The sequence below is a fragment of the Mauremys reevesii genome, linkage group 5, assembly GCF_016161935.1.
Source record: "Mauremys reevesii isolate NIE-2019 linkage group 5, ASM1616193v1, whole genome shotgun sequence".
Lineage (NCBI taxonomy): Eukaryota > Metazoa > Chordata > Testudines > Geoemydidae > Mauremys > Mauremys reevesii.
In genome coordinates, this window is record NC_052627.1 from 89,793,217 (window position 1) to 89,814,664 (window position 21,448).

General features: G+C 39.2%; 1 protein-coding gene and 1 long non-coding RNA gene across 8 annotated transcripts in view; one reads left to right on the top strand and one right to left on the bottom strand.

The window, feature by feature from the left end:
- The first annotated feature begins 330 nt into the window (after positions 1-330).
- On the top strand, positions 331-19,887 carry LOC120405691. Of its 4 annotated transcripts, XM_039539396.1 has the most exons (9): positions 331-353; positions 936-1,044; positions 2,461-2,560; positions 2,994-3,064; positions 3,824-3,920; positions 15,789-15,887; positions 18,129-18,223; positions 18,377-18,455; positions 19,743-19,887. In XM_039539396.1, exons 1-8 carry the CDS (start codon positions 350-352, stop codon positions 18,414-18,416), a joined length of 615 nt encoding a protein of 204 aa, XP_039395330.1. In that variant the 5' UTR covers positions 331-349; the 3' UTR covers positions 18,417-18,455; positions 19,743-19,887. The 4 variants fall into 4 exon arrangements, with proteins under 4 accessions (XP_039395330.1, XP_039395329.1, XP_039395332.1 ...); XM_039539395.1 differs by lacking the exon at positions 19,743-19,887 and having other exon boundaries at positions 18,377-18,609; XM_039539398.1 differs by lacking the exons at positions 331-353; positions 19,743-19,887 and adding an exon at positions 396-526 and having other exon boundaries at positions 18,377-18,609.
- Positions 15,072-21,448, bottom strand: part of LOC120405693 — a 37,182-nt gene continuing 30,805 nt past the window's right edge. For all 4 annotated transcript variants that reach the window (XR_005598780.1, XR_005598779.1, XR_005598777.1 and 1 more), the window contains one exon: positions 15,072-15,531. This is a non-coding gene — a long non-coding RNA (uncharacterized LOC120405693). The remainder of the gene's footprint in view (positions 15,532-21,448) is intronic.

A 21,448-nucleotide genomic window follows, 5' to 3' on the forward strand; every position in this document is an offset into this window, starting at 1 on the left:
GGCAGGTTTCAAAGTCCTTCACACCTTTCCAACAGGGTTTTGCCCATGGGGTTAATGTCTTGTGTCAGTTCTTGCATCAAGTGAAAGTCACCACTCCTCTGTAATAGGCTGCCCATTTTATACAACGCTCAGTTCTTTATCTGCTGGGCTTTCTTAACCAAGTCAAAACCAGGGGCAGTACTCTGGAAACTTGTTAACCTGTCTAAAGATTTGCGGTAATCACCCTTATTCCCCTGCATGGCCATGCAGCAGGACTCACAGCTGAGCCCACTCTGATTATACATTTAGTCAAAGGTTATTGCAATCAAGTTGTTAGTTTGTAGGGACTGGATGGCTCCAGGGATTTGTAATGGGTTAGAGAGCTTTCACCTCTAGACTGCCAGTTGAAATCAAGAGCTGGTCAATAGTTTCCACATGTTACTATCATCTCATGGCTGTATGATAGTCTGGATGAAATAATTTGGTGGTCACACTCCAATTTCCCAGTAGACAAGTTTATACCCTTCAGGAAATCCTACCAGAAGCGGTACTAACTGGCAGGCTTCTTTTCTGCTTCATTGGAGAGGCCAAAGACTGAAGAGCCTAGAGAGAGATCCTCTTGCATTGCAGAAATGGTTCCTTTGGGGCAGGACTGAAGCATATTTGTCAACAGGGAAATTTGGATAGCTGCATAGTGCTGTACCTGTTCTATGAGTAAAGAACATTAGCCTTGAGGGCTGTTAAATTGTCACCTTTCATAAACATTGACTTCAAATTTTTTTTAAATCTCATTGTTGAATTTTATTTTTTTATTATTATTATTTACAAAGAATGTTGTAGAGATCTTGTAGTCTGTGATGTCCATGTTTATGAAATTTCTGGAAAATGTATATGGTTAATTTGTAAGATCCTGCACAAGATTAAGCCCCCTCTACTAATTTATGTTGTGTTTTTAGATTTCAAAGTGTCTCCTCAAGACATGGAAAATAAAAGTACTCTACAGAATCGAATCCACTCTACTATGGAGCGTTTGCCTGAACTAGAGGCCAGAGTCCAGAACCTCAGGTAGCTTTCTACTTGATTTTCTCCACTGACGTAAAATAAGAATTGGGGCAAACATGCAGTATTTCTAAGACTACATCTCCATGGAGAGTGTTACTTTCTTAAGAACTTCCCTAAAAGTTGTTAAGAGGGTTTCTGATTAATTATTAATTCAAGTTCAAATTTATGGCCCAATACTGTGCACAATGGCTATCTCTGTGCAGAGACCTTGGATTGAAGTAAACAGCCATTTCCCAAGTCAAGCGGCTACTGGATCCGGGTGTGGGGCCATTTCTTTGTTATATGTTGCCTCTTGAAGAAATATTTGCTGTAAGCATTTGCTCCATTTCATTTGAGAAATAACTGATGTTTGCTATATTGTGCATCCGCCTTCAGACTCTCTGGATCTATGATTTCATGTCATATCTTAATTTTACCATTTCACCTCATAGTCATGTCGCAATTGACTTAGCAGCTTAGGATATGCACTTATTTCTCAAAATGATAAATCTCAGTTGTATTCTTTATATTAACACATAAAATATGCACTAAGTCACAATATGTGTAAGACTGTAAATATGTGAAAGATGATAACATCAGGACGAGAGATGTGGTATATGGGAGTATAACCCTAATCCAACCCCAATCTTCTATGAGTCTATAATGAGGAACTATGGCATGAAATTTACAAAGAAAAATTTAGGCTGAATATTAGGAAGTTATCCTGGCAATGAGAGAATTAAAGTCTCAGAGAGATGGATAGTGAAATATATCAATTAGGCCAGGAATTATTCAAACAAAATGGTTGGTCAGAACCACAACTAGTCAAAACCAATCCTTTCCCATGAAAAATCTCTCTACTTGAAATATTTTTAAAAAGTTTCTAAATTGTTGACACTTTCTGTTTCAATATTTTTTACATTAAACATTCTGGTTTTCCAGTTCAAAATGACTTTTTGTATAGAATTTGTAGCTAACTATAGAGGAAAAAAGTCAAAATCAAAATGAAACATTTTTAAGTTATTGAAATGAAACATGTCAATTGGCCTAGACCAATTTTGGAGGGTTGAGGAGGATCACAACACCACACCCCACCCCAATTTTGACTTTTTGTTTTAATTCAGGAAAATATTCATGGGACAAGAGAACCATTGCCCACCCAGCTCTGTAAAATAGCCTCCCAAAAGAAGCTCCATTGCTTGGGACTGGACAAAATACTAGAAAGTGTATTGTGGTGATGCATCCTACATTGGCAGGGGAACGGGCTTCCAATAGTTGGTCATAGATATTTTAGCCAGAGCAAGTTTTTGGTTCTAGAGGGCAACTGGTTCTTTATTTAAAAAGACAGAAAGGGCCATTTAACATGAGTAGCAAGAACTTTTTTTTTAAACCTTTTTGATTATGCAAAATAAGCTTAAACGGTGATATGCTACTGTACAGAGAGGAGCTTTATAGAGAAGATGAGAAGAAGCTAAGGCCTTACGTTGGAGAGTCCTTGTCAGTTGCTGCTGAGCCCTATCAGCTACAAGACATGAAAATGGTTTGTGCTTTGAATTTCTTATAACTTTTTTCGTACTGTTAGAAAACCCAGCCTTTGATTCCATTTGAGAAACTAAGAATTAGAGTTGGTCCTGAACCAAAATATTCATCTGAGCACTCCTGAATTTTGGGAAAGTTCATATCCAGATCCAAATTTTGTGGCTTGAGCTAATCATTAGTAAGGCAGTTGCATGTGTCTTTAAGCCAAAACTGTAGAATGAATCTAACTAAATGGCTCTTAGGACTAACGTCATTTTATTGGCCTTCTAGATCAAACTTAGAAAAAGACAGCTTTTGTTTATCTGCTAAATGGTATTATAATGGGTAAATTTAGAAGAATAATTAAATCATATAACACGAGACTCTGAATTAAAACGATGTTTTCTAACAATGTGGTTAGCAATTTTACAAATAAGAAATATCCTGTCTCTAAGGTTCAAGAACTACTTGGTGAAATGGTGGAAGATCTGATGGATGACTACATAATACATGTGCCTCAAGACATGTATCCTTGCACTGTAGAATATTCTTTAGAGCTAATCAAAGTAATACTCAGCATTCTACTGTCACTTGCAAAATTTCAGCAGATTACTTTCAAAGACTATTGTATGTCCAATTGTGTTTTAATGGTAGCTTCCTACACTGTTTTGGTTTCCTCTGGATTGTACAATTGAATATCAATCAAATGAGAACAATAGTTGTAGGAAAAACTGCAGTTCTATCTATCCAATGCAACATATTTCCTTAGTGTGAAATAGACCAATGTCAAAAACTAATTCATGTTGTTAATGTATTTTCATCACCTCAGAGGTTGTTTTCAATGTTTCTTTCCCCGATCCAAGAGCCAGCTTGCCCTAGCTTTGTAATCTGAATTTCACAAAATCAAGAGATAAAATATATCTGGCAGTCTTGATGAGCACGTGATGATTAAAGAAGGGCCCAAACCAGAACCTCAAATCCAAATACCCCCAAAATTATATTAGTTAGCTAGGCCCCTATACTCATGTGATGTTTATTTGACACAAGAGAACAGACATTGGGCCAAAACCATAGTACAACCCCGCTGTCTTCAGTGGTGTAAATGTGGGCAGAATTTATCCCATTGTGGTGCCGGAACTGGCTATCTGAGCTCATAACTGGGTATATGGTAGTAAACTGAAACACACAATGCAATCAGAATTTTTGGAACCTCAGCGAAACACGGCTTTTGGCAGGTTATAAACGTTGTATCATTTCTGCCTGCTTATTCCATGACAACTTCCAGAAAACCAGAGTGTGAAAAGGATAAACGAGTCAAGATACTTGAGGAAATGTCATTTGAAAGAGCAGTTCAGCTCATCATGGAGCAGTTGGTTTTGGAGGTCAGTATTTTTGGATCATTTTGTGCCTAGCTCTCACTTATCTTATGTAAGCAAAGCAGCTTGTCTTTCAGTCAAGAATCTGCTTAATGAAGGGATCACCTTTGGTCTTGGGGATGGGGAGGGCTGAAGAGAGTTTAGTAGAAATCGGCATCAAACTTTCACAAAATATACAAAGCTCTCTTTCTGTTCTGAGACAGTATGCTTATTTTCCACTGCCATAAATGCATACACAAATAATTCCTTCTTAGTCTGACTCTTCTATTTTATTGGCCTGTATTCTTTTTCCCTGTTGCTTAAATTTCCAGTTTTCATTACTGTGGTATCTGAAAGCCAAATAGTTAAACTGAAATTGATGTCTATTTTTTAAACATACAAAGGAGCAAAACCTTTAGTTTCAACTGTGTATATTCAATATAAACCTATGTTTTTACAGGCTAGCACATTAGGTAGGTCACTTTCATTAGTTATCTTTTTGACAAAGGCAGCAACTGTTGCAGGTTCTGCAACTAGAAGAAAAGCAGTTAGGGCCAAATCCTGAACCCCACATTGAACTCAAGTGAAGGGGATTAAGGCAACAGGGTTCCATGGCAGCTGAGCTGGATGTAATCCTTGGATTCAGACCATTGAGGGGCAGGGATGGTACATTGCACTAGCATGTCTTCTTACAAGAACATCAACATTACAAGTATTAATTCATTCCACCTCAGATCTGGGAGGTAGGTAAGAATTTGCTAGATGGTGAAACTGAAGCAGGCAGAATAAATGACTTGCCCAGGGTCACATAATGAGTTAGTGACAGACAGCAATAGAACCCAGAACTCCTATATTCCAGAACTATTTATTTTTAAACTATTTCTTTATTTAGAAAGTTTTAACAGGCTTAGAAATCCTAGTCACATAAATATCAGAGACAAGAGTGAACTTTTGTACAGAGAAACATTATACAGTAATATAATCATTGGATCTCCCTATTTAACAGTATTACCATGTTAAATCGTGAGCATCTTTTCGCTGCCCACATCATTTCTAGTGATTTTATTAAATTACCAAGACCATGGACCTGATCTTGCTCCCAGTGACAAGCTTTCAATTGATTTCAGTGGGAGCAGCACTGAGTTCAAGACACTAACAAAAATGTGGGCTTCACCAAAATGCTGGTTTGGTTTAAAATATTAGAGACTCACAGGTTAACATGCAAGGGCAAGTCTTTAGAAAATATTTTGGATTCTATATTTATTCTATCTCAATTATTTTCATGTCAAGTTTTGCACAGTTTAAAAGTCAAAAGGTTATTTTTTCTTAAGTGCAAACTCAACCTTGGATTTTTTTTGTCTCTTGAAAATGAAACTTGACTGCAGACAATTCCTTGTTTATTCTAGTGATGACTTGATAATAGAATGAAAGCTATTAAACTAAAGGATATCTTTTTAGATTCTCATTGTATCTGCAATCTCATCGGCCAACTCCTTTAGCACCCTCGGATGCAGCGCATCTGGCCCCATGGACTTGTGCTCGTCCAGCTTTTCTAAATAGTCCCGAACTACTTCTTTCTCCACAGAGAGCTGGTCACCTCTCCCCATACCATGCTGCAGAGTGCAGCTGTCTGGGAGCTGACCTTGTCTGTGACCTTGTCTGTGAAGACAGAGGCAAAAAAAGCATTGAGTACACTAGCTTTCTCCACATCCTCTGTCACTAGGTTCCCTCCCTCATTCAGCAAGGGGCCCACACTTTCCTTGACTTTCTTCTTGTTGCTAACATACCTGAAGAAACCCTTCTTGTTACTCCTAACATCTCCGGCTAGCTGCAACTCCAAGTGTGATTTGGCCTTCCTAATTTCACTCCTGCATGCCTGAGCAATACTTTTATACTCCTCCCTGGTTATTTGTCCAATCTTCCACTTCTTGTAAGCTGTTTTTTTGTGTTTAAGACGAGCAAGGATTTCACTGTTAAGCCAAGCTGGTCGCCTGCCATATTTACTTTTCTTCCTACACATTGGGATGGTTTGTTCCTGCAACCTCAGTAAGGTTTCTTTAAAATACAGCCAGCTTTCCTCGACTCCTTTCCCCATCATGTTATTCTCTCAAGGGACCTTTTCCATCAGTTCCCTGACGGAGTCGAAGTCTGCTTTTCTGAAGTCCAGGGTCTCTGTTCTACTGCTCTCCTTTCTTCCTTGTGTCAGGATCCTGAACTCGACCATCTCATGGTCACTGCCTCCCAGGTTCCCATCCACTATTGCTTCCTCTACTATTTCTTCCCTGTTTATGAGCAGCAGGTCAAGAAGAGCTTTTCCCCTAGTTGGTTCCTCCAGCACTTGCACTAGGAAATTGTCCCCTACACTTTCCAGAAACTTCCTGGATTGTCTGTGCACTGCTGTATTGCTCTCCCAGCAGATAACCTGTCTTTGTACAGTCCAGGAAGGACATTGCAAAATGAATAAATAAAAATAGTTATAAAAATTACTCAGTTTTGCTTAAGTCTGAATGCTGTATTAGGAAGCTTGCCGTTAGCAGTGATAATTGAGATGATGTCAGTACATGCACCCTCTTATTTCATCATTAGTATATTTTTTCATACAATTCTAAATTTTGCTGTCCTACGAAAATACACAGCACCGTCATCTATGCTGTTGTAGCACCCATAGTGCAGACATGGCCTCTGTTTGTTGGCAATTCTGTATATGTATCCTGATTTTTCTGTCAGACACATCTTATGGCATGTAATAGCTTAATGCAGTGTCTTGTTAAAAATAACTGTTTCATTCTGACGCACAAGCATTGCATTAACATACCATAGGTATTACCAGGTAATAACATTTTGGCTTTTAAAATACTGTTTCTGAGTTTATCATCCCACTCCAAAGCATGTAATTCTTCTGGATAAATATGTTTCTGATGTGTGATGGTATCCCTGGTGACAGTTGCTATAGTGCTTCCCAAGATTTCACTTCTGCTCATTCTTCAAAAGTAAATCTTTGGATATCTCTGTGGGAGGCTCTGAGTTCCACTAACCTGAGATTTTATTGGCTTTACTATTCTTCCCCCACTCAGGAATAATTTTCCTATATATGTCATTATCAACTCTTTCATCTTGTTCCCATCTAGCTTATCCAAATGCTTCTCCCAAAACAGTCTCTCTCTCTCCTGATCTAGGACCATATCACATGCCAGTTCAAATTCCTTTACTGGTCCCTGCTTGCTTTCTCTTAAGTTCAGGCTACTCTCCCTTAAAACACCACAAGGCCTTTCCAATCAAGTCCCACCAAATACTGAATTTGAAATGTATTTAATCTATATTAAATAAAACATTTAAAAATACCAAGTAACCAACAAAAAAAGTGATATTAATTTCCTCAAGTGATCTGCTCTACGCCCCCTGCAAGACCAGTTCACTGCTCACTGTGTATACAGATGTGTTTCCCAACCCTCTTTACCTTTTCCTGCTCAACAAAGGCTTTTGTAATTTTTGTTGTTGTGCTCTTGATCTTACTCCTGCAGCCCAATTGCTGATGGAACTACTGGTGTAAGGTCTAACCGCACAGAGCCAAGTCTGCCACACTTACTCATGTTGAGTGTGAGTAGTACCTTGCCCCATGACTTAGTCCCACTGAAATTAAAGTTGCAGAATCTGGCCCATAAGAGTTTGTAGGATCAGGGGCATGTTATCTCTGCCTATTACCAGCATCTTAGGATCAGGACAGGATTCCTCTACTCAGAGTGAATATACCATACTCCACAGAGTAGTCTTTTTATCTGAGTGTAATAGTCAATGCACCCCTGGTGCTCTATATAAATTATCCTGTTGTTCAGGGCAAGGTTTGAATATTTGAAGCGATTGAGAAAAAGACAAAAATTATTCCCATAATTTCACACCTGAATTTCTGAAACTGTTTAACCAAGAACAAAGAACAAATCTACTATGAAAAAGGGGCAGTGAAAGAACATTAAGGTTGGGATAGAAGTTACTGAAGATGAGGAAACTCTCAGTCATGGTTGGGCACAGCAGGAGAAGCCTATATGTGGAAAAGCTATGCAATAACAGTTCACAACTACTTTTGGGAAAGACACTGACTTTAGACACAGCCCTGAGCAAGGGCGGTGCACAAATTGCACCACTTTAGGAGCAGCCCTGGGAGGCATTGTGCCTCAGACACAAGCTGAGTCACTATATCTCCCCTGGTTCCTCCTTTCTCAGGGGAGGCAAGATGAAACAGTAGTGGGGTTTACTGCTAATATCTATACCATCATGCTTAGGTGTGTTGGCCAGCAGCTACAGACTTTGCCTATTTCCCACCCCACCTCATCCACCTGCTTAAGTGGTGGATGGTGAATTGAGAGCCCCTGTCATTGTAATTTAAACTGAGACCATCTCTCAACTACTGCACCAAACAACTTTTAAGAACATTATTCAAAATATATATCAGTATTGGGGCAAAATGGAATTGGGTAAAACTGCCTGTTTTAACATTTTCTAGGAATTGGTATATTTTTAGGCTTGCAGACCAAAAATTAGAGACAGGCATATGCTAGCTCCCTGATCTGAACCCCCTAAGCTTTATGGTCAGGGTGGTATGGTCTTTCAGGATCCCGATGTGAATCTTGAGGCATTGGCCTACCTAGATGAAAACAAAAATGGAAACCAAGCAATCAGGCACACGTTTATCAATAAGTTTCTGCCTAGGTTACAGTTTGAATCAAAAGGGAAAACACTGTGTTTGCAATCTTTGCCTAATTAAACCACTCAGTGTTTAGTTTATTTCAAGCCAAAATAGAACTTCTCGCATAACTGGCTTTTTCTTTTATTTTGTATTTCTACCTCAATATAAACTCCTGTCATCCAAGAGGAAATTTCCAGAGAAACTAAAGTCAACATTTATAAACATATTGTAGCGGATTTATTTTAAGACCAATTATATAATGTGTGTCTCTTGGAAACACCCAATAAAGATTTATAAATACTTTAAAAGAGGTTTTAAGTGCTAATGAAATAAATGGGCTCGGGGCACTAGAAAGAGCCAGACACGGTACAGACAGGCGCCATGTAACCTTCCTCACATAGTTCTACCAATGCTCCTAAAACCTGACCTGCAACAACCCTTCTTTTCCAGTGACAGGACTTGTGTGATTCTAGATCACCAGGGAGACTGTTTGCAACCTACACAGCAGCTTTGAAATGTCTAGATTCCGAGCATGGTCCAAGCAGCGAGTGAGGAAGATTATTACATTAGCAGCAATGTTTTTGATACACTGGAGGGGTACGTGGTGGATAGGGCAAGTAAAGATAGAGGAGAGGATAGAGAGACAAGAGCACAACATACGACAGGCTAGTTGGCTGTTAAAGATGACTGTTAAGGCTGGTATGCTGGAGTGAGAACAGAAAGATTAGAATATGGAATTGACGATAGGAGCAGTTGAAGAGAAAGACTGTCTAATTTGTGCTACAATTTCACTGACTATCAAGGCAGCGGATGGCAGGGTTAAAGAATAGATAGCAAAATCAGTTCATTGACAAAAGTGATCAAATAGCAATAATCAATGTATAAAGTGGTGAAACACAATACAAGATAAATGGCACATCAGTCAGATGGAGGAGAATCAGTTAATATGGCAGAATCAGTTACACAGCAAGAAATAATCAGATGTCAAGATCAGTCAGTCAGCTGATAAAGGTCTCAGTTAGATGCTAAGGTCTGTCAAATGAAAAATCAATCAGCTATATCTCTAAATCAGGTAAGTGGCAAATGTAAGGGTAGAATTATTTACCTATCCATACAAAAAACCCAATAAAATCAGTCAAATGGTAAAATCCTTTTAACTGCTCAAGTTGTTGCTCACTTCCAGAATCATCACAAAATATTTATTGTGAGAAACAACACAACATTTTTTGTGGTTTTACAGCCACTCACTCATCCGTAGAAGGGTTCATTTGTTTTCTAAATGCTATGTAACAACTCAAATGGGAACCAAGTCCCAGACCCTCAAAAGCATCTAGGTACTAAATCCCCACGGAAATCAATGGGAATTAGGTGCTTAAATACCTTTGAGGATCTGGGGCCAAAGGACTGGCACTTGGCTTTGCAAGACCCTGAACTAAACCACGTGCATGAAGCTCAAATAGATTCCACTACCCAATACATCTGAGGATTGGGTGAGAGTTTCCCAGCAGAGCAGGTTGGGGACGTAGATATTGCTATTTCGCTGCGTCAGAGGGAGGGGGAAAAAGATTTGAGTTCCAGTGCTCCTGAAAAAGAAGCATGAGTATATGGCAGTGCAACTGTCTGGACTAATCTTTTGAGAGAGAGAGAGGAGAGAGAGAGAGAGAGAGAGTGCTTCTTTGTAGAAACTCCTCTCTCTTTGACTTCTGTTGTTGTTGTTGTTAATGGAATTGTACATTCTTTTGAAGATGAAATAATTTTAGTCATCCTGTTTTTTTCTTTTTTACCTCCCTGTTGCATTCACAATTTAAGTTAATTAAAAGCATATTTGAGTCAATAAAATCTCTTTTATGTAACATGTTAAAAAGAAACATCCAGTATGGCCTAAGTAATTTAAGGTTGGAGAAACTGAGGGTTGTGTATTTATCTTTCTTAGTGTTGCAAAGTTTCACTATTAGTGTGGCTGGTTTTAAATGACTATCAAAATATCTTGCTAGCACAAATTTCACCCAGTGTTTTAAATTCTCTCTTTAAGAAAGAGCCATTTGTCCTCTGCTCCCATTTAAATTCACTTTTTTCCATGTGATAGCAGACAGTTGGTTTTTTTGAGCAACTAGTATTTTTCTCTTAAAATCCTTGGTACAGCAGGGGCTCCACAGTTTCACTGTTCTTAAGATTCTTCCCCGTCCAAGTCTGTTCTGAATTGTTTCTTTTGAACTTCTGTGTGTACCCCGATTATATTGTCTGTGTTGAAAGTAGTTATCCTTGCTGATCTTATCTTAAACCATTTAACATTTTCATATACTTCAATTAAACCCTCCTTGAAACCCACCCTTTTACATTCCTTCTCTAGGTGGTATAAATGAAGTCTTTAATTTACCCTCCTTGCTCCTTCCCTCTAATCCAGACTATCCTTCTTAGTATGTTTTCCATTGGAATGTGTTGGGTTTTATTAAACAAGGTCAGCAATACTTTTGTTGTTGTTTTCAGTTTAATGTGGTTTTGCAAGAATAAGTAGTTTTGCCTTTTCACAGAGTTTAGAAAGAAAGTTTTAACTGTTTTGACCTGGCAGCAAGGAAGCGCTGTTGTTCTGATACCTTATTTTAACTAGCCTAGAAGACAAATAGTTTCTGTTTCAAAACCCCAAATGTATACTGCCACAGAAGGGAGTTGGTGCTTTATTAGAGACAGATGGAAATTTCATTGGAAAGTCTGCAGGTCAAACCTTTTTGATAAATAACGAAGAGTTAAAATCAGAAATTATATGAAGAATGGCTCTATGGGGAAAGTAATTCACTTCCAGAGAGTTGTGTTTAATTTAGAGATGGACTCGAGGGACAAAATTCTGATTCAAGCCCAGATTTCAAATACCCCCCAGTTTGAGATGTTTGGATTGGTGTGATGGGGCATTTGAAAATTCAGATCCTTGCCTCTACTAGAGCTATGCCAATTTACACCAGCAGTGGAGAATCTGGTTGAAGAAGCCAATTGACCTCCATCAGTTTACATCAGCTGAAGAGCTGAGCCCAACAAAGTCAATAAAGCTGCACTGATGAACAGCAGCTGAGGATCTAGCCCATTTGGGCTCAGAGAAAGAAAATAAAAAACCCTCCAAAAATAATGAAAAAGGGGAGTATCCTAAGTTGCTTTGGTGTGCAAAACTCCCAGTGACTTCAGTTGGAGCTCCATGTACAGCATCTCAGGAGCAGACCTATGGCCAATCAAAATCTTGCTCTAGGTGTGCTGGGAAATGATAATTTTCCTATTTTCTACTTGAACCCTTATTTTATATTTGTTCTTAAAACAGTGGATAAGATAAGGAGACATTGCAATTAAAACCTAAAATAAGTGCATTAGAAATTCATTGATATTTGCTTTTTTTCTTGCAACAACTACTGAACAATTGTTTTTTTTTTAAATAAGAAAGAAAAATTAAAGCTTCACCTGGAATCAGAAGCAGAACATTTCTCTGAGCTCAGAGTTCAATCAAGCTCAGAGCTACAGTGAGTCGGAAGCAGTGATGAGCTGCCAAAATCTTAACAACCGGTTCCCTATAAAAAGTTCTGATTTAAGGGAGGGGGGGGGCAGGGGGAGACATGCCCGTGGGGCCGGGGGCCCTTGCAGGGCCTGGGGCAAATTGCCCCACTTGCCCCCTCCCCTCCCCTCCCCTCTGGCCAGCACTTGAGCTTGCAGCAGGACCCCCCCACACACACCTTGCCTGGCCTCTCAAAAAGCGGCAGCAGGATGACTCCAGAGCTCAGCTGAGCTGCCCAGCTGGTGCTGGCAGCTGGCCACGCTGCACCTGGGGGGAAGTGGGTGAAGGGCCGGGGGGGCCTCAGCCTCCCCAGCTGGGAATCCTGGGAGCAACAAGATGGTCCAGCCCGCGGACTGGAGTTCTTTGCCCACCCCCTGGCCCTTTAACAACCGGTTCTCCATGGAGGTCTAATTTTAGCAACCGGTTCTTGGGAACCTGTGGGAACCGGCTCCAGCTCACCACTGGTCGGAAGGGAAAAATGACTGCCCTCTGCATACACATGCAGAAGCTGCACTTCCTGCCAAAGCCATTATCTGATCAGAGATTACTGAATTATTAACCAACTCAGTCATAGGAAGGAGATTGCTAAAAGCTGTGAATGCTACTTTGTGGGTGGCAAAGTTGAGGCAGTCATTGTAAAGGAAGGACTTTGTACTGAGGATCAAATTTCATAAAAGCCTGTCTGGCGCTTGCTAACAAGGACCAATAGCCTAACCAGGCTATTTCTAACTATTGATTTGTGTCCTAAAAGCCTAAATTCTGGCCAAGGATCCTTCAGCTGTCCCAACACCTTTCATATCGCCGTACATGCTATAATGGATTAACGACCCATCAGGGTGCTCTTCACTGATACTTCATGTCCTTAGATTGCCTGCTTCCTGCCATCCATCCCCACCCTTCACCTGTAAACATACTGCGTCACTCTCACCCATTTTAATCTGAAGAATGGGTGATTTTCAGCCCTCAAAAGTATGTTATGAAGAGTTAATTTAGTTCTGTCTATTCAGAAGAAGTCACTTATCAGCCACTGCTGGTTCTTTGAGAATCACCCCTGTGCATTCACAGTTGCAGGAGACATTGCTAGGGGGCAACTCATAGCCGTGGGAATTCACACAAGCCCCCAAAGAACACCTGTTCTCTTCTTATACTATGTCCTCATGTCACTGTGGAGCCCCACAGAAATGGCAGAATGTGAAATCAGACACCAACCTAGATCTTTAGCAGGGTTAGAGCTGGTCAGAACGCAGAATTTCCAACATTTCAAATTTTGTTCTCGTTTCAAATTCGAACAAAAACAAAAAATTTTCCTGTGAAAAGAAAGTATGTTAAAAATTAGTTTCTGGTCAATTGGCATGTTGTTTTGATAATAATCAAAAAACTTTTTGTTCCTCTTTTGACTTTTGAAAATAAATTTAAAATGTTTTTAAATTAAAAAAAAAAAGTTTAAAAAAGTTGTTTGAAATGAGAAATCAAAATGTTCCATACAAAGCAATGTCAAACCAGAATGTTTTAGCATTATTAAAAACACTTTGCCTTGATTTTTTCCAAAAGGAAATTTATGTGAAATAGCCGTGTTTCCACAAACATTTCAATTTGGACAAAATGGCATTTTCTGATGGAAAACTGTCAGAAAATTTCCAAGCAGCTCTAAGAATGTTACTGATGATGGGCTATGACTGGTGTATATCTATTCCATTTTTTTGTATTCAGGTGACATGGACGTTTGTACACTCCACTTTATGTGGAGAGATGACTGGCATAAGGAGGCTCCCAAGAGTCTAAGGCTATGTCTATACTACCCACCCGGGTCGGCAGGTAGCGTTCGACTTCTTGGAGTTCGATATATCGCGTCTCATCTAGACGCGATATATCGAACTCCGAACGCGCTCCCGTCGACACCGGAACTCCACCACCGCAAACGGCGGTGGCGGAGTCGACAGGGGAGCCGCGGACTTCGATCCCGCGGCGTCTGGACGGGTGAGTTGTTCGAACTAAGGTAGTTCGAGTTCAGCTACGCTATTCGCGTAGCTGACCTTGCGTACCTTAGTTCGACCCCTCCCCCTAGTGTAGACCAGGCCTAAGCCTGCCACACCATTACTTGATTTTTCTGTTTCTAAGTGTCTGTTCTGTAGGCAGTTCTTGCCTAAGTCTGCCAACAGGCCAAACTATTTCACTGTTCCAGAATGAGACCTTCTAGGGTGGGGTAGGCAACTGAAGGCGGCACACAAGCGGATTTTCAGTGGCACTCACACTGCCTGGGTCCTGGCCACCGGTCAGGGGGGCTCTGCATTTTAATTTAATTTTAAATGGAGCTTCTTAAATATTTTAAAAACCTTATTTACTTTACATACAACAATAGTTTAGTTATATATTATAGACTTATAGAAAGAGACCTTCTAAAAACATTAAAAATGTATTACTGGCACGCGAAACCTTAAATCAGAGTGAATAAATGAAGACTTGGCACAGCATTTCTGAAAGGTTGCGGACCCCTGTTCTAGGGGAAAGCACACACTTCCCACTCTCTTTAAAGTGGTGGCTGCCATGCAGAGAGTCCAGCTAGAATGGCAGTATGGGTGATCAGAATGAGAAGAAAAACAATCCACGTACCGTGCAGCACTTGTAACAGGTTTAATTCATGCTGGGTGATTAATACTGTCTGGGGATTAGACCCATTACACATAACTTGACAATTTTGTTTTGTTTTATGCCTGGACATTTTTAGAATAAATGACATTCTACCTCACCCTTTGCTCCCCTTTTGGCACTATTCTGTCAAACAGCTTTCAAATGGTTTATTTTAGACTTCTAGGAACATTTTGTAGAGTTGAAAGGCATTTTGTAACATACTGTATAAACAAAGAAATTTCTCAAAAAAGATCTACAAAGGTGTATTCCAAATAATTTCATTAAAGTTTTTATTGCTTGGTATTGTTAAAAAAGTATGTTTTAGATTAAAGGGTACATTGAGAAAAAAAATAGATAAACTAGCAAATATAATAGCAAAAATTAAGGCCCCAATTCAGCTAAGCATTTGAGTGCATGTTAACTTTAAGCATCTAAATAGTTCCACTGAGATCAGTAGGAATTTTGCTGGAGTATAGACTTCAAGATTAGACATCTTTGTCTGTAAATTTAAACTTTCATAAAAATCCAGCTGTTTTGGGGTTAAGAAAAAGAAATATACATAAACCCAATCTCATCCTTCTTTCTTATACACTGAAACCTATACAAGTCATCATGGTTATTAGGCACTCTTCTGTTTTAGTTGACCGCATCAGCGTATCCCCAGTTTTTCTGCGTACAATTCTGTTTCACATCTAATAGAAGGACATCTTCTTTAAGCACATTTTAGTCTGAGTAGTTGTTTGAGACAGGTTTAATTGCATTTTGTGTTCATAGGTAGCTGGGCTAAGGACTTCTTCCTGAAAGTTTAAAAAAAAAAGATAGTTAAATGAGTCTTTTGTTGTATTTTAAAGAGGGGTTTTGTGTGTGTGTAACTGTTTTATAAATAAAGCTGTTATAAATGAAAAAGAAAGAAAGAAAGTGGCCCAGACCCTCAGCTTCAGCCAAAGAACGCACAGAGCAATTTAAGAGGAGGATGAGGAGAAATAGTGGCTTCTGCAAGACTTTCATGAGACACGTCATTTAGAGACTAGTAATTAAGAGTATTGTGTTCCAGGTAACGTTTGAGCTGGCAAAGCAGCTGGGTAAGGAGACATTCACTGACAAGAGCCCAACGTGGACTTTAGGTTTTGACATAATCTTCAGAGCCACAGAAGTAAGCAATAAAGATCAGAAGTTAATTTACATCATAGAATACAATATGTCATGTGTTTTATGTTATGGCATGTATATAATACTAGCACTGTTCACTTTTTATAGCAAATGTATGTACCATATCTTAGGTATTTCTAGATGATATCTAGAATTCACTCATATAACTTTACTTTACAAAGAGTTGTAGAAGCTTTACATAAACAGCACTTTTGGGGTTGAGGGGGAGGGGTATGGGATATATATGTTTTATTGAAACTGTTCGGTGGTGTATATGACTGACAATTCAGGATACAGTCAGCTATAGTGTAACAAGCTATTTTATTCTCAAGACTGAACTTTTTGTGGTAAGTGGTCTCAGGCATCAATCTTAGTCTGATCATGACCTGTCTTTTCAATTAATATTACCTAATGGACCCCTGGCTCCTTGAGGCAGTGACTAGAGACACTAGACAGTGTTCAGTTCTGTCACAGTTTGTTCTTTTAATCCTTCATTCTAGCCCTCACTCCATCCTATAATGAAGCTTTATGGGCTTGATTGCTAGGTCACAAGATTAGCTTTTAGAAACCACGGTGTTGTACATACTTGTCTTCCTGTTAATTTGGGAGACTTGAATTAATATTATGAGTCACATTATTATTCTGACCACTTGTAGCTGCCAAAAATAGGCATAATTTTACCATCTTATAACCCCCCCAAAAGGTGAGTATGTTTTTGTACTTTCTACTACATCCTGGTTCTCAGGTGACTTCATATGCCTGGATATCCATTCCCTCACACCATGTGTAGGACTTTGACATAAGACACCGGCTTTGGCAGACCTGTTGTCCCTGTCATATTCTATGTGATCTAATGGTAGAAGTGCCCTCCATCTGCTCATCAATGTCTATCACTTGCCTTTGGCACTTTCCTGTACTGACCCATGAAGCACAGAATGAAATGTCCCAGCTGTAGGAAATGCTCATTTGAGAATTAACAGATAATGGGAAGCAACCACTGGAAACGAAAACAAAGCTGCATTTTTCACCCTACTCCTTGATTTTGTGCAGACCTGGATAGATGAACTGTTAGAGAAGAACTTTAATCCCCCACATACATTTCTTTCACTCTGCTTTCAGCGACCACCATGCTCTGTTTTTCCTATGCCATTTAAAAATGCGTCTTTGGCAGCTTGTCAGAGACAGTCCATGTGTTCTAGAAAGCTGCTGCTGTGTTGTTCACAAGGGCAGTAAACAGTTGTGTAAAAGCAGGCTCTTGGACACATAATGTTACATGAAGAATATAAAATGGGGCCCACTCTGCTGAGCACTGCAGTAAACTGATTTGCCAACTTGAGTGTTGGCCAACACTCATCCCAGATTCATTCAATCACAAAGACCTTCACATCAGAATTGCAAAAAAGGGTCAGTTTTCTCTCTCTCTCTCTCTGTTTATTCATCTCTGAGTGAATGAGTGTTTCATGTATGAAACTCTGCACACTTTGAGAACTGAATGTCTGCAAGGCAAAAGTATACTTATCTGTGGGGTAGGTAGACTAAGGTAAACACCAGCCCCAGGTGCTCTGCTTTTGTGCTTATATTGGTGTGTGCTGGGAATGAATGAATCTCTGTTTAAATGTTGCAACATAGATGTCATGTTCCGGTTTTCTCTTTCATAATTAATTCCATGTTAAGCTGTTCCCCATCTCTCTATCATTACTAAATTAGCTACCTCCAGTGCTGCCTTTGATGCTACTGGTCCCTGGGGAGTAATCTGGATTCTGCTTTCCCTCTCACCCTCCCTCCTACCCCATATGTTGATCTTATCACCTTACTGATGCTCAGAATTGCTTGCATTCCCACAGAGAGCCCTATGATTATTCATTCTAATTTATATATTTTTCTGAAATGGTTCTTAAATTAAATCTTACTACTTTATCCAGAAAGCAAGATCTGATTTTTATATGCCCACTTTTTTATAGTTTGGAGATTCAAAACCCCATCTGCATAACAAAACTGTTCAAATAACTATTTTAGATTTAAAAAAAATTAAATTGAAAAGCAACCATAGGAAGAAATCAAATACGCAAAAGGAAAATTAGTGGAATTTTTATAATAAAGGTTGATAAGGCATAAGAAATAAATACAGTCCTATCCAAAGTGTAAGTGATTAGTTTGAGAATAATTTCGGAATACTAGAATGACTAACCTTCATGGTTGTAAATGTGAAAGGATGGGCAATAAGCTGTGTTATTTTTCTCATTAGGAAGCAAGTAACATCAAGAAACAGAGAGAGAAAAATCAAGATGATGTTCAAACCCATTTTATCCTACAACAAATCAAAGTCCGAGATGACCACAGGTACACAGCAATGTAAAATGAGAAAAAAAATGGTTATTACAGGGCATTCATGGGTAATGCCTATGAATTTCCAGGGTGAGAATTAGTGTTTGGCTTTGGCATGTGGAGAGAATCCACTAACGTACACATTTTGTTTTTCTCCTTAATTAACAGGAAAGAAATGTGGAAACACGCACTGGAGGAACAATGCTGAGGATGCAAATGTGCAGAGAATTGGCTATATTGGTGATGGGTTGGCATAACTTTAACATGTTTATCTATAATGGCCCAATTCTACTCCCATTGATGTCAGTGAGTATTTTCCTTTGCCTTCACTGGGAATAGGATCATGCCATAAATTAATTAATTAATGCCAAAATGCTATCTTAAAGACAGTAATTCCATATTAAATACATATGAACATTCAGTGGTATCCAAAATATTGCCTGAAGTATCTAAATAATCTTTAAAAGTCATTCATATACCTACATTAAATTTATTCTATTATTCATTTTCATTCATGACTCTGAGCCTGATGGAAGGATCTTTCAAAAAATCCTATGGGGACAGGCTTGCTTTGTAGCAGTCAGCACAGACACATGATTGATTCTTCCTTACTAACCAGCTATCTGTTCCCCCCACATTATGTGTGCATTCCAAACCTTGGCCCAGATCCTGCAAACACTTACACATGTGCTTAATTTTGCTCACAAGCAGTTCTGTTAATTTCAGTGGGATTACACACATGCATAACGTTACTCATATCCTTAAGTGTTTGCAGGAATGGGCCTTTTTTAACTCTCTAAGAAAGATAAACTGGACCATACTCTCTTACTACAACAGATGCATTAGGATGTTTTATAACTGATGTAAAGACAATGCACTGGCCAGGAGCTTTCTAGACAACTGTAAAATATTTAGTCCTTTTTTTTTCCCCTCCTTTTTTCTTTTCTTTTTTTTCTGGAGTCCAGACATTTCCTGTGCTCCAACCCAAAGCATAAACCAAGGTACAGTGAATGATTTCCAGACAAATAGCAAAAGTAAACTTCCAGTGAAAAGCAACAGAAAACTGGCTTAACTAAAGTAACAGATATAGGAAATGAACACATTTTCTTTACATACAAAGGTAGCAGAATCTTCATAAGCCAAAGCAGTGGACTTGTTAGAAACTTCTGGGCCAAGCAGGTAATTCATTTACTAGTTTCCAGCCATAGTAGTTAAATTAAAACCTGCAAGACAGAGATTTTCAGACTACAGTGCTCTGGTATAGAAGATCCTGCTGTTGGCACAACACAGCATTAGGTATTTCAGAAACCTCCAACCTGGGGATGATTTGAGGAAAGCTGGGCTTGAAGGTGGGAAATGCAGACCGTCCAATATTAGAACGAGGCCCATGTAAATGATGTCTGAATAGTGGCTCCCTGTTGTCATGGTTCAAGCATCTATTTGAGTCAGCTATCTATATCCTGTAGCAGTGCACCTAGTTGCCTAGTCATATGAATAAATACACCTATCTAATCACTACTTTCTTTCCTCATAGGAGAGTCACTCCTGCAGTTTTGTCATTGAAATCAATGGGAGCAGAACTGGACCTGGAGCAGTAGGCATTATAAAGGCAGCATTTCCTAACAGTTACTGCATGATGGTATCTGACATACCTCAATTTTTCAACAGGGAGCCACTATTCAGACCTCATAGACAGGAAATGGTAACTGTGCTGTATCTTTTGTGAGACATGTTTTTAACAGTGACGGCTGAATGGTGCACAGTATCCCTGTACATATGCTTTTAACAACTATTTAACTTCTTGATGACAACATTCATAGATCCAGTCCATAGTTTTACTTCTGTATTATGCAAAGGGCCAGAATGTAATTTATTGAGATATCAGCACTTGATGGGGAAGGTGAATATGCTATCATGGAGACAGCTTTCTCCCACTTTCCATGCTAGGTGTCCCTTTCACAAACCAACCTGACGGGACCCAGGAGTAGTTAAATTAAAATCTGCAACAAAAGGCTTAAAAGCTAAAGTACAATGCATTCCAGTTTTATTGTAAGAGGACACTTTTACAGGCAGACTCATATCAGCCTCCTTCCTGACACTGCAGAGTGGTAAGGTCTGCTGTTAGCAGTGATATTATCATCAACCGGTGGGACCAGGAGAGAGGCATGTTTGAGCTCAACCCCACTTCTACTATATTAATTAAAAAATACACATCTTAAGTCAAGACCTCTTTGGACTGACCAAACATTAGTAGGCTTGGTTAGTTCTGCAGCTGTGAACACTATGTAAGTGCATCATTTCAGAGAAATCCTTCAGCTTTAAACTACAACAGATGTTGTGGCAAGAGGGGCCGTGTCAGTCCAGTCTAAAAACATGAATAAAAAAGTAATTATTTCCCTCTGTGCATTTTGCAATCTCATTTCATTTGAAATTTTTTACTGTATTTATTGGTCATCGCCCTTAATGTCTAGTATGGGGTCACCAGTGATCGTGGTCATTGAAGCATTTTTTTCCCATTGCTAATGGATCTGCGCCTCAAGGAAATGCAGTGATTGGGATCTGAAGAATTACCCCCTTCTTTCGTCATGTGGGTGGAGGAAAAACAGTGGCATTTGCAATGGAAACATACCATTGCTGTTCAACTAGTGCTTTGTTAAGCAAGACAGCAAAAGTCTCTGGTTCTCCAGAGACCAGTGTTGTTCAAACCCTGGAAAATGGTGCTGATTGAGAAGCTTATAAGATAGAGAGGAGTGAAGTCAAATTATAAAGAGAAGCAACAGAAAAGCAAAATATGACATCATGTAGTAATTAGGTAAGGCCAACTACAAACCAACCTTCATTATGAATAGTCCATAAGAGTGCAACCTAAACTGAATATTGGGAACTCTTTCCTGTCAGTGAGATCTGTTAGTTTGTGGAAGACCCAAGGGGAGTGATTATGTTAGACATTTAAAACCAGGCCAGGCAAAGTAATAGAAAATATATTGTAGGCTATAATCCTGGAGTGATAAAGGTTGGATTGAATACCCTGAGCAGGCCTGTTTCATCTCTAATACCTTTGAACCATGCCAAGTGTAACTAAGGAGACTATAATTTCATTGAGGGATTCTGATAACATTTATGATGCACCAATGTACTCAAGGGAGTCCCCTTCTAGGCTTGTTACTGCCTAGTTTTTGATTTCGTACAGTACATACTACAGTGTGAAGGGTAGAGCTTGGTGAAGAGAAGAAGAGAGCC

Excerpts from the sequence above, each read along its gene's own strand:
- LOC120405691 (XM_039539396.1), top strand. Across the intron at positions 2,561-2,993 it reads AGCTACAAGACATGAAAATG|GTTCAAGAACTACTTGGTGA; the intron begins GTTTGTGCTTTG and ends CCTGTCTCTAAG. Across the intron at positions 15,888-18,128 it reads TAATCTTCAGAGCCACAGAA|GAAGCAAGTAACATCAAGAA; the intron begins GTAAGCAATAAA and ends TTTTCTCATTAG.